This window comes from Scardinius erythrophthalmus (genome assembly GCF_964197995.2).
Source record: "Scardinius erythrophthalmus genome assembly, chromosome: 24".
Taxonomy (NCBI): Eukaryota; Metazoa; Chordata; class Actinopteri; order Cypriniformes; family Leuciscidae; genus Scardinius; species Scardinius erythrophthalmus.
Genome location: NC_138244.1, coordinates 15,145,048 through 15,159,464, shown reverse-complemented (window position 1 = coordinate 15,159,464; position 14,417 = coordinate 15,145,048). Strand labels below are relative to the sequence as shown.

Genomic DNA, 14,417 nt, shown 5'->3' with positions numbered 1-14,417 from the left:
TTATCAAACATGTCTAGTAACAATGAAAAATTTTGTTGCATCTAATGCTTGCAACAAAAAAATGTTAAAAAAGTAACAGGAAAAAATTGTTGCGCACTCATGAAAAGTGTCATTCACTTGTGTTATCAAAGCTATAGACCTTATGCGCCAGAGAAACTAGGGCGCCGCCATCTTTAGAATATTGTCTGCGAACTTCCGTTTTTGCGGTCGCTCTGTATTTCTATGACATTGCTGTCCTTTTGAAGTGAATTTACTTAATGTAAAGTTAACGAAAGTTATCATGAGGATTGTAATGTTTAAAGCAGATGTCTTAACAAATGTCAGTAGACCGGGAAGATTTTAAAACGAGCCGTTCATTCATAAATATGCAAGATCGCTGTGAAAATACAGACCGGAAGTCAAAAGACAACGAGCGTAGCGCTGAAAAGGGGCGGGGCTACATAAGGTCTATAGCATTTAAAAAATAGACCACAGCCACTGCCTCCAAAAACCAGTAACATACACCTGACAGCTGATAATTAAAAATTTATTGATTTGTATGTATGATCAAATCATATTTGACATAAGAAACAAAAGAACCCTTGCATAGATCACAGACCATGCCTTTGTCAATGTACGACAACATTAAAAATAATTTAGCATAACAAAGATTAAAAAATAATAAAAAAAACGTACAGAAACATGTAAAAGACGACATGAACAGTTTGACCAGATGTACATGGAACAACCATTAACATGGAGTCATCATCTGTCTAACATAAACATGTAGCTGAGATGGTCAGTAATGACTGTATGGACTCTAGTTTGGGTTTTTTGGCGGAATTGAATGTTTTGTCAAATGCATCATTCCATGACTTGTATCATTCAGCATCCTGAAAGCAAACGGCAAAATCTCAAATGAAGCAAAAAAAAAAAAAAAAAAAAAAAACAGAATACGGAAATCTGATCAGTGGAGTTTGACGGATTAAAGAACTTTTCCCAAACGAAAGGGAACAGAAATAACATTGGCGAATAAATAATGAAGATGGCTTTAGGAACAAATGACAGCAAGGGCTTAAAAAAATGATGCAACCAGAATATAGTTGATCCTCAGTTTTGAAAGGCTAAGCTCATGCAGTCTTCCATACACCATGCAGATTTTTGCAATTGCTAGGTTGCTGTTGTGTTTTGGTTTGGTATGGCGGTATGGAGTTAAGGTTATTACAAAAAAAAGTACAATGTACAGTACATTTTCGATGCTAATGCCATTTTTTTTTATTTCATGAAATTGATAATACAAGCTATAATCTTCCTATATATTTGTAATGGCTTGTCTTATGGACTCGTTTGTGAGTCTACTGTAGTTTTATCAAGGGCATGGGTTTGTTATAGTACAGTTAACTATAGTGCCACATGGACGTAACATGGTAATATAGCTAGACGAGGCCACGCAGGTGAAGAAAATAAGTATGTCTGACATCCTCCTAAAGGCCACAACCTAGGGATCCTCATTTTTCAACAGAAAGCTTTCACATCGGGTAACTTAGTATTAGTTATGATGGCACGTTTTATTCCACTACAGTGTATTTTACCTTTTATCTCTTCTTGAAATAAGGTTTCAGCTTGTTGTTAGGAAATTCTGAGCAATGCAAAACAACCAAATCAAAAGAAAGAAAACTAAAACATGTAGTATGCTATGGATTTACACCTTTACAGACTCAACTGATAAAAGACCTACCTCCTAAGCCATAATTCTTTTCACATTTTGCTCATAAACGGTCCTCGCCTTATATCAGATGCAAAATAGACTTCTTAGTACCACAGTACTAACATAATTTGCTTCAATAGGGAAAAAGAAGCGACACTTCCACTTAAAGGAACATTTCTTATTTTTTGTTATAGTCTCTCAACATAAAGTACATGAAAAATGATCATTGGTGGAAATTGTTTGTCCTCTTGCATTATAATAGGTTTACATCTCTATTCTTATCAAAAGTTTGTTTGCCACAGCCCTTGGTAAATATCAAAATAAGCATTCTGGACAGTCCTGTAATACACTTAATCCCTATTGCTATGATATATGGTGTAGTTATTAAATATAGGATTATGCATAGCACCATAGGGTTTGATCACCACTCACATGCCCAGTGGAAACAGTTACTTACTCATCTCATCATGTTTCATTTACCATATTAAAATGAAATTGTTGTGATAAAATGTGTTGCCTGTTAAGATAACACCACGATTTTACGTTTGCTAAGCCCATTTTTGTTTCCGCTGAAGCAATGTTATGAACTCTAAACAAAATACACATAAATAAAGCCCTGAAAACTTCGTTCTGGCACAGAGCTACAGCAGAGGTGACTAAACCCATGTTAGTGTTATAGAAAACTGCCCAATGGTAAAATGCTGCTGTTTGCCTTTGATTACAATCACACCTCAAGGATCAATAAAGGTCACATGATCAGGCAACTTGTTTACGAGCTGCTCTAGCAGACTTGCTTGTGTTCGTCAAATGAAGACTAATTTAATCGTGGCCATAAAGCGCTTTTTAATTATCAAGGAAAATGAAAAACTTTTAGCTCTATGCACTGAAATAGCCCTCATTAGCATGAACACAAGATTTCACATTAAAGTTTAAGTCATCAGTACACTCCATAAATCAATTAAGTCTGCATTCAAATTTGGTCATTTACAGTACCTGTGTGCATATGGCCCGGACGGGTGCAGGCTCAATATACCGTCTTAATTTGAGGTTGCTATACTAATGGGATAAACATGACTTTTTAACATTACGTAGACATGTCTTTTTGAGGACATACTTTAAAATGACTTTGCAAACGTTACAATCTACTTTGTACCCTGTGGTATTAGGAAAACCTGTGCTGTGGTCTCTTCCCAGATCTCTCTTTTAAAAAAGGACTAAATCGCAAAACAGAAACCAAAGTGAATGTTGATTGTGCTTAGCAATGGAGCGTTACAGATACGAGGGGTCAGGGACGGGCGCATTGTTGAAATTTGTTGTAAGTGCTTGAAAAAAGGCTAATTCTAGGACACACTAAGTGTATTATTTCTGCCGTATCATCACACTTCACAGGCTCTTATGTATCTCATGTTCTGCTCTGCAGTGAGCTGTGCGGCGACCTCACTGAGGTAGACTCTTTATTATGGCACAACATAATCAAAACCACAACGAAAGGCAGATCGAAAACTCTAAAAGGTCCCGTCATGTGAAAGTCATATGTCTGATTTCATACTCAAGCTCAGCTGTCATATGAAAACACAGAAAATGTTTGAGTTTGTGCCTGACAACCGTGTGTCACGTTCGGCAAAACAACAATGAAAATGAAAAGCACTCCGAATACACTGTAATGACCAGCCTCAACATACATTATGACAGTTCTAGAGCAGATATTGTTCCCTTGCCCTGCCCAAAACTCCAGTTACTCTGAGGCACTTTCACCTGTCCGGTTGCTGAGAGGGTCAAAGGCACTAGCAACTAATATGAGTAATTCTGCCATGTTCTCTTTTGCATCCTGCTAAGATAAATTAAGCGATTTTTGATTTCATAAATCCTAAATTTGATCGCAAAATGGAAGCGTGTAGTATAATTGCCCATAGTTTTCTTTTTTTTCTCAAAGAGAGAGAGAATGCCCATGCACTGCACTATTTAAGTTATATTCTTTTTTTTTCTTTTTTTTTTTAACAGGTGCGCTTATTATGAGTATATGCATTTGATAGTATCTTGATAGTTCTTTTTCTGTGTCTTTGACTACTTTTTAGATTGAAAAGTTTGCATCCCAGCGTTGGGGCTTGCATATATATTTTGTCACATTTCAGAAAATGTCAAGGAATCAACGTCCCTAGTTTCCCTGATTGTAACAACGACACCCTTATGAGGTATCTCAATTGCAACAAGCTGTTATACCGATGTCATGCATTAAATATACTAGGATACACAGTACCTTAGTTGAGTAGGCCATAATGCAGGTTCTTTTGACATGCTATGATATCATTAAGATTCTGTTTCCCGTAAGGTTAAACATTCAGTCTTTAAATACACCTAAATGATAAGCATCTCAAATCATGACACACTAGTGCACTTTTCATGGCGACAAATAAGGAGGTTGATGGAGAGGGGGAGCTGATGGAACCGAATGCAAAAGAAAAGCAAAACAGGAACAGGTGTCCTATCGTCATGAGGTAATGTCCGACGCATGCCAATATCAAAACGAGGATAATCTAAACATGCTAACTATGAGGCTCCTCTTTCGGCATTGTGCTGTCTTATATCTAAAGGTCATGGCATTTAATCACTTGGTGATATCTAAATTACAGCATCTGCTGGAAAATAGCAGCAATGCGGATGTCCATGAGGCGATGACCTTGGCCTCCGTAGCATCCCAGCAGAAGATAAGTCTTGTTCATTATAAGGTGCTTTGCTGGTCAGTTGGGGAAGACCACCTACGGACGAGGTGTCCACCGCACACTGCACTTGGTCTTTTATGCATTTTCCCGGATGCAGTGTGCAGCTTACTGAAATGTAGTCTACAGTCCATGCGTGATTTTTTAGTAATCCCATCGTCGAGAGTCCTTCAGTGCCTGTGGACGTTAGCTAGGTGCTCGTGGAGGCTTTTTTCTGAATCATCCTCTTTGGAAATGTATTAGACTAAGTATATACTGAATCATCTGCCTCATTTGCTGCAGTTATGTTCTATATGTTTTGGTGTAGTATTTTTCTTTCGTCTGCATTGTAAAGATATTCGCATTGCAAGGGCTCACGAGAGGAGGTAAAGTAAGCATTCATATGTGACCAGTCAGTACTTGACTGAGTTTTCTACTGTGTCTCTAGACATCGGTTAGCAGCTTACTTTTGTTCACACAGTTCTGATTAGCGGTAGTGCAGTTGCCAGTTCTGAGGTTGGCATCTCTGAAGTTGTCGATGCTGTTGTTTATGTCTCCGTCTATCTCCATGTACTCTGACTTGCTGACGGTCGAAGAGCTGCGACGACTGGAGTTGGAATCAGAGGCGATGTTCGGGTTGCTCACGTTGAGGAGTTGGGCCTGCTCCTCTCCTTCAGTTTCTCTATGGTAGAAATAGTTGAAGTTGGACACGATGACAGGCACTGGGAGGGCGATGGTCAGCACACCGGCGATGGCGCACAGGGAACCCACGATCTTGCCCCCTATAGTCACTGGCACCATGTCCCCGTAGCCTACGGTAGTCATCGACACAACCGCCCACCAGAACGCGTCAGGGATGCTGGTGAAGTAGGACCCTTTTTCCTCGGCCTCTGCAAAATACACAGCACTGGAAAACAATATGACGCCAATGAAGAGGAAGAAAATAAGCAATCCAAGCTCTCGCATACTGGCTTTGAGGGTCTGCCCCAAAATCTGAAGGCCTTTGGAGTGCCTGGATAGTTTAAAGATCCTGAACACCCTGACCAGACGGATCACCCTGAGGATGGCCAGTGATGTTGCCTGCTCGCCCTTTCCCTCCTTTCCGTCAGGCTCGTCCGCTAACTCTGTGCCCAAGGTGATGAAGTAGGGGATGATGGCCACGATGTCAATGGTGTTCATCATATTCTTAAAGAAAGCCGCTTTGCTCGGGCAAGCAAAGAAGCGGACTATCAATTCAAATGAAAACCAGATGATACAGAGGGTCTCTACAATGAAGAAGGGATCGGTCAGGATGTTTGGTTTGTAGTAGAAGGTGGTGTTGCCTATAATCTGTATCCGCCCTGCAGGGTCCTCTTTCAGTTCAGGTAAAGTCTCCAAACAGAAAATGACAATGGAAATTAAAATGACCATAACAGATACGATAGCAATTCCTCTGGCCGGCCCCGAGCTCTCGGGATGCTCGAACAGAAGCCAGATTTGCCGTTGAAACTCACGCTCTGGTAAGGGCCGCTCTTCCTCACGGATGAAGCCCTCATCTTCACGAAACTTCTCCATCGCCTCGACCCCAAGTTCATAGAACTTAATTTCTTCCGAGAACATATCCAATGGGACGTTTGCCGGCCTTCTCAGTCTTCCACCGGACTGATAGTAGTAGAGGATGGCATCAAAGCTCGGACGATTTCTGTCAAAGAAGTACTCGTTTCTCAAGGGATCAAAATACCGCATCCGCTTCTTTGGGTTACCTAAGAGAGTCTCTGGAAACTGGGAGAGAGTTTTGAGCTGGGTCTCGAAGCGCAGCCCCGCTATATTGATGACCACCCGTTCGCAGCATTCATGATCATCGTGGTCAGGAGGGTACGTGTCCTGCGGATGTCCCGGCACGGCAGAGGTCTCATCCATGTTGTCCCCAGCCACGACTGTCATCCTGCAGGTCAAAGTTGGAGCTCCGCAGGAGTTAATTTAATTGAGTAGACATCCAATTGCCCTCCCAAGGCGTCGCTTTCCGTACTTTGCTCTGATTCCAGACCCTTAAATCTATCTCGATCCCCGGGTATATGGTATGACTTGATCTTTCCTCAGTGTGGCCCCACTGCGGTTGTCACTGATTCGACCATCGCTCCCTTCCGCTGCATCCACTACGGCTGCCTCTGTCACCGAGTCAGAGAAAAATGGATCGAACAGCGGCGATATTTGCTAGCTCAGCAAGTTCACACTACTTATTTATTTATTTACTTGTTATTGTATGTATATATCACAGAAGTGCACAGCCTTAAGGGCACAATTCTGAATCATTATGCTAATTTAGGTTATTGAAAAGATGTGACAAGACACTGTCACTTTTGCTCCATCACCACATACATGCAGTCTACTTCTCACTATATATATGGGAAACATATTATTGAATAGCTTAGATGTAAGTTTGAGTACATAAATTGATAGGAAAACATGAAAATGACTTTCACTTGAGGCTGATACATGCAGTTATGATGCTCACCTCGCTACTGAAGGAATGCGTCTTCTGCCGGCAGTCTCCTGTCAGAAATGCACCCTCGATTCTCTTTTGTTGTAGAAAATGTCCTTGTAAAAGCTTCTTTACATTTTCTCACTTTCAAAATGTTCGTCCATAAATGTCACATCCATAATGAAATGAAATGATTCACGACATTCGCACGCGACGCTATAATGACAGAAATATGGCTTTGAGATGTATTACAAAGCTTCACATTCAATTTAAACGAGGGATAAAATACAAGAAGCGGGGAAAAAAGGCTAAAAGAAAACATGAAGCCGCAACGTCCTCCCTCCGCTCATGCTCGTGCGGCGGCACCTTGGTGTAAATGGCTTATACTGCATGAGAAATTGTAATGCTGCAGCTCAGCTCAGGCGGGAGATACATTAAGGGGGCAAAAGCGAACCATACCATTTCCAGACATTACTGCATCAGCAAAATTTCCCTCTTACGAGTAGACAAGATGACGAGCGGTCTGTTTTATCTGGACACACTGACAGGGGTGTATGGAAGCGAAAGGCTTCTTAAAGAGGAGATCAATAAGGGGAGAGGGAATAATTCCTTAATCATGCCCAACATATTGTTGCACTGTATTGCACATGGGAGAACGAGGAGCGGGAGAGGGGGGTAGGACAGTATGGGGGAGGGGTTCGACGCAATGCGTGGCCACAAGTGCTGGTCCACGCAATGCGCGAGAGCTTTTATGTGCCAACACTGGCGCAGTATCTGATTCGCCGAGCACTAATGTGCACAGATACTTTAACTGACCACACTAACCAATAACCACAATAAAAAGACGGCTTCTCTAAAGTGCTCTTCTTCGTGCAATACTGCGACTTCTTTCCACCCAAAAGAGTTATAGAGCCTCACAGCTCCATGCGTGTTGATGGGAGACTAGATCGTGCGGGGGTTGGAATATTTATAGAATAACGTGGGTGTATGTACTTGGACGGACGGCGGTTTGTGCAGCACCTCGGTTAGAGCTCTTTTCAGCAAACGCCAATAATAGGCTTTCCCCCCTCCCAAAAAAAAAAAAAAAAATCACATTTTTCTCTAAATAATTAACTGGATTTTTTTTTTTTTCTTGACATGTTTGAATTGCTTGTTTAACATTTTGGTCATTTAGAAAATCACTCTTTATAATTCACAAATGTATAGAATACACAATATTATACTATACCCTAACAATATAGAATACACAAATATATCAAGAATATAGGCTACCACTGATATTTAAGTTAATGACAGAAAAGAGAAGTCATTTTAAGATGCAGTTATTATAAATGTAGCCTAATATTTGAGTCTATCCTTTAATGTTTTTCTAAAAAATAAATAAATAAAATAAATTATATTATATATATACATACATATTTTTTAATAAATTATATTTATAATATTGCAATAATAATAATAATAAAATATTAATATTTTTAAAATATATAAAAAAAATATTTACGTCAACATTTCAAGACTTTCTGTCATTTTATTTATTTATTATTTAATATTAATTAATATTATAATTTTATTTTACAATCTGTGTATAGTTTCACCACCAAGATATGTTCAGAAATTGAAAATATATGTTCATTACAGAAAGCTTTAAACTAAATAAGCTTAAATGTATTTAATAAACCTCACTGATATATATATATATATATATATATATATATATATATATATATATATATATATATATATATATATATATATATATATATATATATAAATTTAATTAAGGAAAGTATTATTACGGTGATGATTCCTCCTATTCACCAGTAGGTGGCATACAAACATCACCAAACGATGTAAACACCACAGGAATGATTGATCTGTGCATGACATCTTCCCATTAGTGTCATGTAGCACAATTAAGAGAGGGAAAAGCCTGAATAAAAAGATACATTACAATTATAAATAAATATAGGCTAAAATGTATAAGATAACTCATGAAACTTAGTATATCCAGTTGATCTACTAATTTGTTTCACATAAATCATCAGCCAAATCAGCCAACCAGAGTACAAGCACAACCGTTTTTATTATAAGGCACTAGAACAGCAGCTGCAGTGAGCTCTTAACTGCTAAAAATCATGAATAAGAAATGGGCAGCCCTTTCCTCCCTTCACTTTGCCGTTCAATGACTTCCCCTCAATACATGTATAGGCCTACTTTCGGTGAGCAGTGATTAGTTCAATCAACATAAATGCATAGGTAGTCATTAATCAGAGCTGTCTGAAGTGTCATAGATCCCACCTGTTATACATTATTGATGGAGTAATTGTGCAGTTTTGTAAGTGTTTCATCTCTCTGTTTAAACTGACCATGACCAAATTACTTCATCTTTATTTTGGAGACATATAATTGCATGCATCCACTTCACTTTCTTGGACACCCAACTCAATCTAGTTAAATTGCAAGTGTTTCTTGGACCATTGCTATCATATATAGGCCTATATATACAGGGTGGGCCATTTATATGGATACACCATAATAACATGGGAATGGTTGGTGAAATTAAAGTCCTGTTTGTGAACTTCTAAATGGCCACCATGGTCACCACCCATCTTGAGGAGTTTGCCCCCTCACATATACTAATGTGCCACAAACAGGACTTTAATATCACCAACCAGCCATATCCATATAAATGGCCCACCCTGTAGATATATTTTATGCTTAGTCAGAAATATTAGTCAAGGTAACAAGCTACAATGCTAGTTAAAAAATGATGAAAACAAACGTCTAATATGAATGTAACAAATTATTTATTTACCAAAAATAAGTTCATTCTTACCTCATTAATAAGTTAGAAAAATAGTTAATTTACTTGGTCTGATGCTGTCATGTGGGCAGGTTAACAAATCAAAACAAATGTTAAGGAAACAAGTGTCAGACCATTCAATTACATTTCATCCTGAGCAAAGGCAACATGTGCCAACAACAACTCTTGCATTTTCAAAGCACACATAAAGCACAAGGCAGAGATTACTGAGATATTTTAAGAGCAATATCTATAAGGCACTGACATAATGAAGGCTTAAACAAAGCTTAAATCAGTTTATAAATATTTAAATAAGTTCTAGATTACAAATATATTACAATATATTACAAAAATCAGTGGCAGCCATACACTTTTACATCCTTCATTAATTTTGTTTTTCCATTGATATTTTGGCTAAATTTGAAAGTTCCTCTTCACCTGGCTGTTGTCAGACAACAATCAGGTTTGATGACGCACTTACGACACAATGAAAGCTATAATATTTTCACATAGGCTACAGTATGTATTTGCATTATGCACATAAATAGGCAAATGAAAAAAAGTCAACTGTATCAGCTTTGCTGTTACATTCCTTTCGAATTCATATTTTTCCTTCCCTGACGAACAACCACAGACATAAAAGGTTATAATGCACACATATTGCATGTTTACGAAGATCATATGAACTTCTGTCTTCTTTATAGAGAAGAAATGCCTTCATACATCTGCTGCATCCTGCAATCAGAAGTAACATCAGGTGGTGACAGATAATGAGACATGCACCCATCAGTGAGTGACATTTGCCTTCTCAAACAGGTTCCATGCTGTAGGACTCTCTAGATCCCTAACCCCGCCGCAAGGGGGCGATTGGCACCCATAATATCACATTGGTCCTTTTAACTCTTTCCCCACAAGCGTTTTTGAAAAAAGTTGCCAGCCAGAGAGAGCATTTTTGATTATTATCACGAAAGTTTCACGTAAAAGCGTTTTTGCCAAAGACTACACTGGGATTCAAAACGATAATCAAAAGAGATCGAGTCCATCAACACCCCCAAAGCTTCACAGTCCTAGCGCGTCCTGGGTCAACATTTCATTTTGATTTATATGTTGTTTAATGATGATGATTGAACGTTATTTTACATATGCACATGTTTACAAATGATATGGTTTGTTTCTGCTGCTTGATCAGATTTTGTACTCTTTCAGAAGATGTGGCATAGCGCCCCCTACCGTATAACAGTGAAAACACAGAAAGCCGGAAATTTCCGTCAATGGTTGGGGAAAGAGTTAAGTTTGAGCGGGGCTGTCCACCTGAACAAGAGGACAAATAATTTACACAAAGCTTATTCTCTCGACTTAGGAACTTAGAACACTAATTTAGAATTCAACCAGTGTGATGTCAGGCACATATATTGACTTTTCTACCATCATTATCTAGAGTTGGAACCCTACCAACAAGATTCCCAAACGTACGCGCACAGAATGTGATACTCACATAAAAGCTCTTTTTGGATTTCTTATACATCTGTGAGTTTGTCTGTATGTTCCTCTGGTGGATTCAAATTTGATACGCTTGATGAAATCCAGTCGTCTTCGTTTGAATGTTCTGATATCACGAGAGAGGGTTTACTGTCGCTTTTATTTCGGTCACATAGCGAAGGCAACGGGCGGCCACAGGTCACGTGCGTGTATTCCTCTTGCTCATCTGCGTTGTGCTCTCGGTGATAGAAATAATTGAAATTCGACACGATTACCGGTACCGGCAGGGCGATTGTAAGAACTCCTGCAATGGCACACATTGATCCAACAACTTTGCCTCCAATGGTGACGGGATACATGTCGCCATATCCAACTGTAGTCATGGTAACAACCGCCCACCAGAACGCGTCAGGGATGCTAGTAAAAGAAGATTCTGGGTCGTCCACTTCGGCGAAGTAAACCGCACTGGAGAACAATATAATGCCGATGAGAAGGAAAAATATCAGTAGTCCGAGTTCTCGCATACTCGCTCGTAGGGTCTGACCGAGAATTTGGAGACCCTTGGAGTGCCGTGAGAGTTTGAAAATCCTGAAGACGCGAACCAAGCGGATAACTCTCAGTATGGCGAGGGACGTGGTCTGTTGCGAGTTTGACTCGGTCTCGGAAAGGTCTAAACCTAGAGTAATGAAATATGGAATAATAGCCACAATATCTATGGTGTTCATTATGTCTTTGAAGAAGGCAGCTTTGCTTGGACATGCAAGAAACCTTACAATTAGTTCGAAGGAAAACCAAACGACGCAGATCGTCTCCAACAAGAAGAATGGATCCATGAACAGACTTTTTTTCCCTGAAGTCGTTCCGTTCGGCGCAAGGTGGTTATTGAACACACGATCATCCTCTCTAAATTCGGGCAAAGTTTCTAGACAGAAGATAACAATGGATATCAAGATGATCATTACAGATATTATGGCAATGATTCTGGCTGCTCCTGAGCTGTCAGGATACTCGAACAGCAGCCAGATTTGACGCTTAAACTCACTGGACGGCATGGGCCGTTCTTCCTCTTTCAGCAAACCCTCGTCCTCTTGGAAATGTTGGATGACGTCATCACCGATCTCGTAAAATTTGATTTCATCGATAAAAATCTCAACCGGCACGTTGACGGGTCTTCGAAGCCTCCCACCTGACTGGTAGTAATACAAGATCGCATCAAAACTAGGTCTGTTTCTGTCGAAGAAGAACTCGTTCCTCAACGGGTCGAAGAACCGCATCCTTTTAATCGGGTCTCCTAGCAGCGTGTTCGGGAATCTTGCGAGTGTTTTAAGTTGCGTTTCGAAACGCAGACCTGAAATGTTGATGGTGATGAGCTCGCAGCACTCCTGGTCAGGACACTCCACTTCACAGACGTCCTGGAAGGGGGGGTCAGCGTGGTCCACGCTTTCATCCTGGTTCTCTCGGGACATATTTGCCCCTCGAGAGTTTTGCCTGTTGTTCCTCCTCGACTTGCCGCCACTCCACCAGTTTTGGGGATCCGATAGCTCCAGCCTGACGGAGATCGAGACCTAACTAACTTCTGAAACTTTACTACCTTCTAAAAATTATTCAAACCCGGTTTATTGTTGTAAGGGAATAGAAAGTCATACTGCCAACACGCTCAGCCGAGAGCTGGAACAGATATAGTAACTCAGACTGCTTGAGACAGCAGAGGGTGGGCTGACTGTGATTGGCAAACTGTGACAGAAGCAATGCGCCTTGGCTGGTTTGAACTTTAGAACCTGTAATTTGAAGACTGAAAAGCTTGATGTTGTTTCTGTTCATTGTATTTGTCAAGTACATTGTAATTATAAATACACACATACCCCTAACAAATTCTCTCTCTCTCTCTCTCTCTCTCTCACACACACACACACACACACACACACACACACACACACACACACCCCCCACACACTCACTCACTCACTCACTCACACACACACAAACAAAAATTACCCATTTATAGTAAATGTACAAATAGTTTGCAAATTCAAAATTTTTTCCAAACTGTTTATTTAACACCCAAAAGAACAGTTTCAGTGCTGCTCAGATCTGGGTCCTCTTGAAGTGAGAAGTGAAAGTGCTGGCTTGACTGACACCTGAGCACCAGCAGACTCGCACTGGATTAGCAGCCGTTACACTGTACAACTTTACAACTAACACCAATAGCCGTGTTTCCACTGTCGGGCCAGTGCGAGCCAGGGCTGTAAACGGGCAGGTGCCGGGCTAAAAGCCCCGGGCCTGTAGCACCGGGCCCAATATCTGCTTCCACCAACAAATGGAAGTTTTGTTGAGAGAGAGAGAGAGAGAGAGAGAGAGAGAGAGAGAGAGAGAGAGAGAGAGAGAGAGAGAGAGAGAGAGAGAGAGAGAGAGAGAGAGAGAGATCATCACACCTCTGACACCTGTGTGCTGCAGCTGTCTGGATCAGCCGTCTTGGTTCATATATTCTGTGCTTTTGCTTGCTTGTTAGACCTGTGCTTTCAGCAGAGCCAGTCAGGGACCTCTATCTACATCAGTGGTTCTTATCAATATGCAAAATTACTAACATATGCCAAATAACAAAATTTACCATTTTGGTGAACACCAAACGTTTAATTAGACCAGCTGAAATGGAGTGTTTTTTCATTCTTTCTAAAAGTTATTTTACTATCTTATCAATTATAGTTAGTTGGATTTTATGATTTCTATATCACTTCACTGTAAATTATTTTTTTTTTAAATCACAACTTTTTATCTTTTGTCAAATCAACTTAGATGTGATTCAGATAACATATTTTGAGTTTCTATTTATTAAACCAATCACCATTGTATTAACTCAAATTTTTAATTTCAATTAACTCAAAATTAAGGCAACCAGCTAACTTACTTTTTTAAGTTAAACCAACATTTTTTTTATATAGAGTATGATAGGTTGTAGCTGCAGCTGTACCTCTTGTGTTCTTTATTAATAAATTACACAACACTTGCTGCTCCCGACATTAAAAATAACTCTGCATATGGATATAAACAGACATGATAAATCAGTTAGGCGTTTCCAAGCAATCAGTAACAGTAGATTGAATCTTGGAGATATCCGATAAACAGGACAATTTATTCAAGGCAGAAAGGCCAGGGATTCCCATGAGAGGAAAATGCTGACAGAATGCAATTTGCCACCTTAATAAACGGCACCAGCACTGGTCATGTGAGTGAAGGACAGCCCTATGGGACGAGATATCATCATTCAATTCACACCCAAACGTCAGTGTG

The 14,417-nt window shown here is 39.8% G+C and overlaps 2 protein-coding genes across 2 annotated transcripts; both read right to left on the bottom strand.

Moving 5' to 3' along the window:
* Positions 1-517: 517 nt before the first annotated feature.
* kcna1a (potassium voltage-gated channel, shaker-related subfamily, member 1a) lies at positions 518-8,186 on the bottom strand. Its single transcript, XM_081356770.1, has 2 exons — positions 6,878-8,186; positions 518-6,530 (listed from the first exon to the last, which is right to left on the bottom strand). Exon 2 carries the CDS (start codon positions 6,304-6,306, stop codon positions 4,828-4,830), a length of 1,479 nt encoding a protein of 492 aa, XP_081212896.1. The 5' UTR covers positions 6,307-6,530; positions 6,878-8,186; the 3' UTR covers positions 518-4,827.
* Positions 8,187-9,637: 1,451 nt separating this feature from the next.
* kcna6a (potassium voltage-gated channel, shaker-related, subfamily, member 6 a) lies at positions 9,638-12,992 on the bottom strand. The gene is made up of 2 exons (XM_081356207.1): positions 11,146-12,992; positions 9,638-10,385 (listed from the first exon to the last, which is right to left on the bottom strand). The coding sequence occupies exon 1, from the start codon at positions 12,593-12,595 to the stop codon at positions 11,168-11,170; it is 1,428 nt and encodes a 475-aa protein (XP_081212333.1). The 5' UTR covers positions 12,596-12,992; the 3' UTR covers positions 9,638-10,385; positions 11,146-11,167.
* Positions 12,993-14,417: the final 1,425 nt, after the last annotated feature.

Excerpts from the sequence above, each read along its gene's own strand:
- kcna6a (XM_081356207.1), bottom strand. The coding sequence starts at position 12,595 with ATGTCCCGAGAGAACCAGGATGAAAGCGTGGACCACGCTGACCCCCCC.
- kcna1a (XM_081356770.1), bottom strand. The coding sequence starts at position 6,306 with ATGACAGTCGTGGCTGGGGACAACATGGATGAGACCTCTGCCGTGCCG.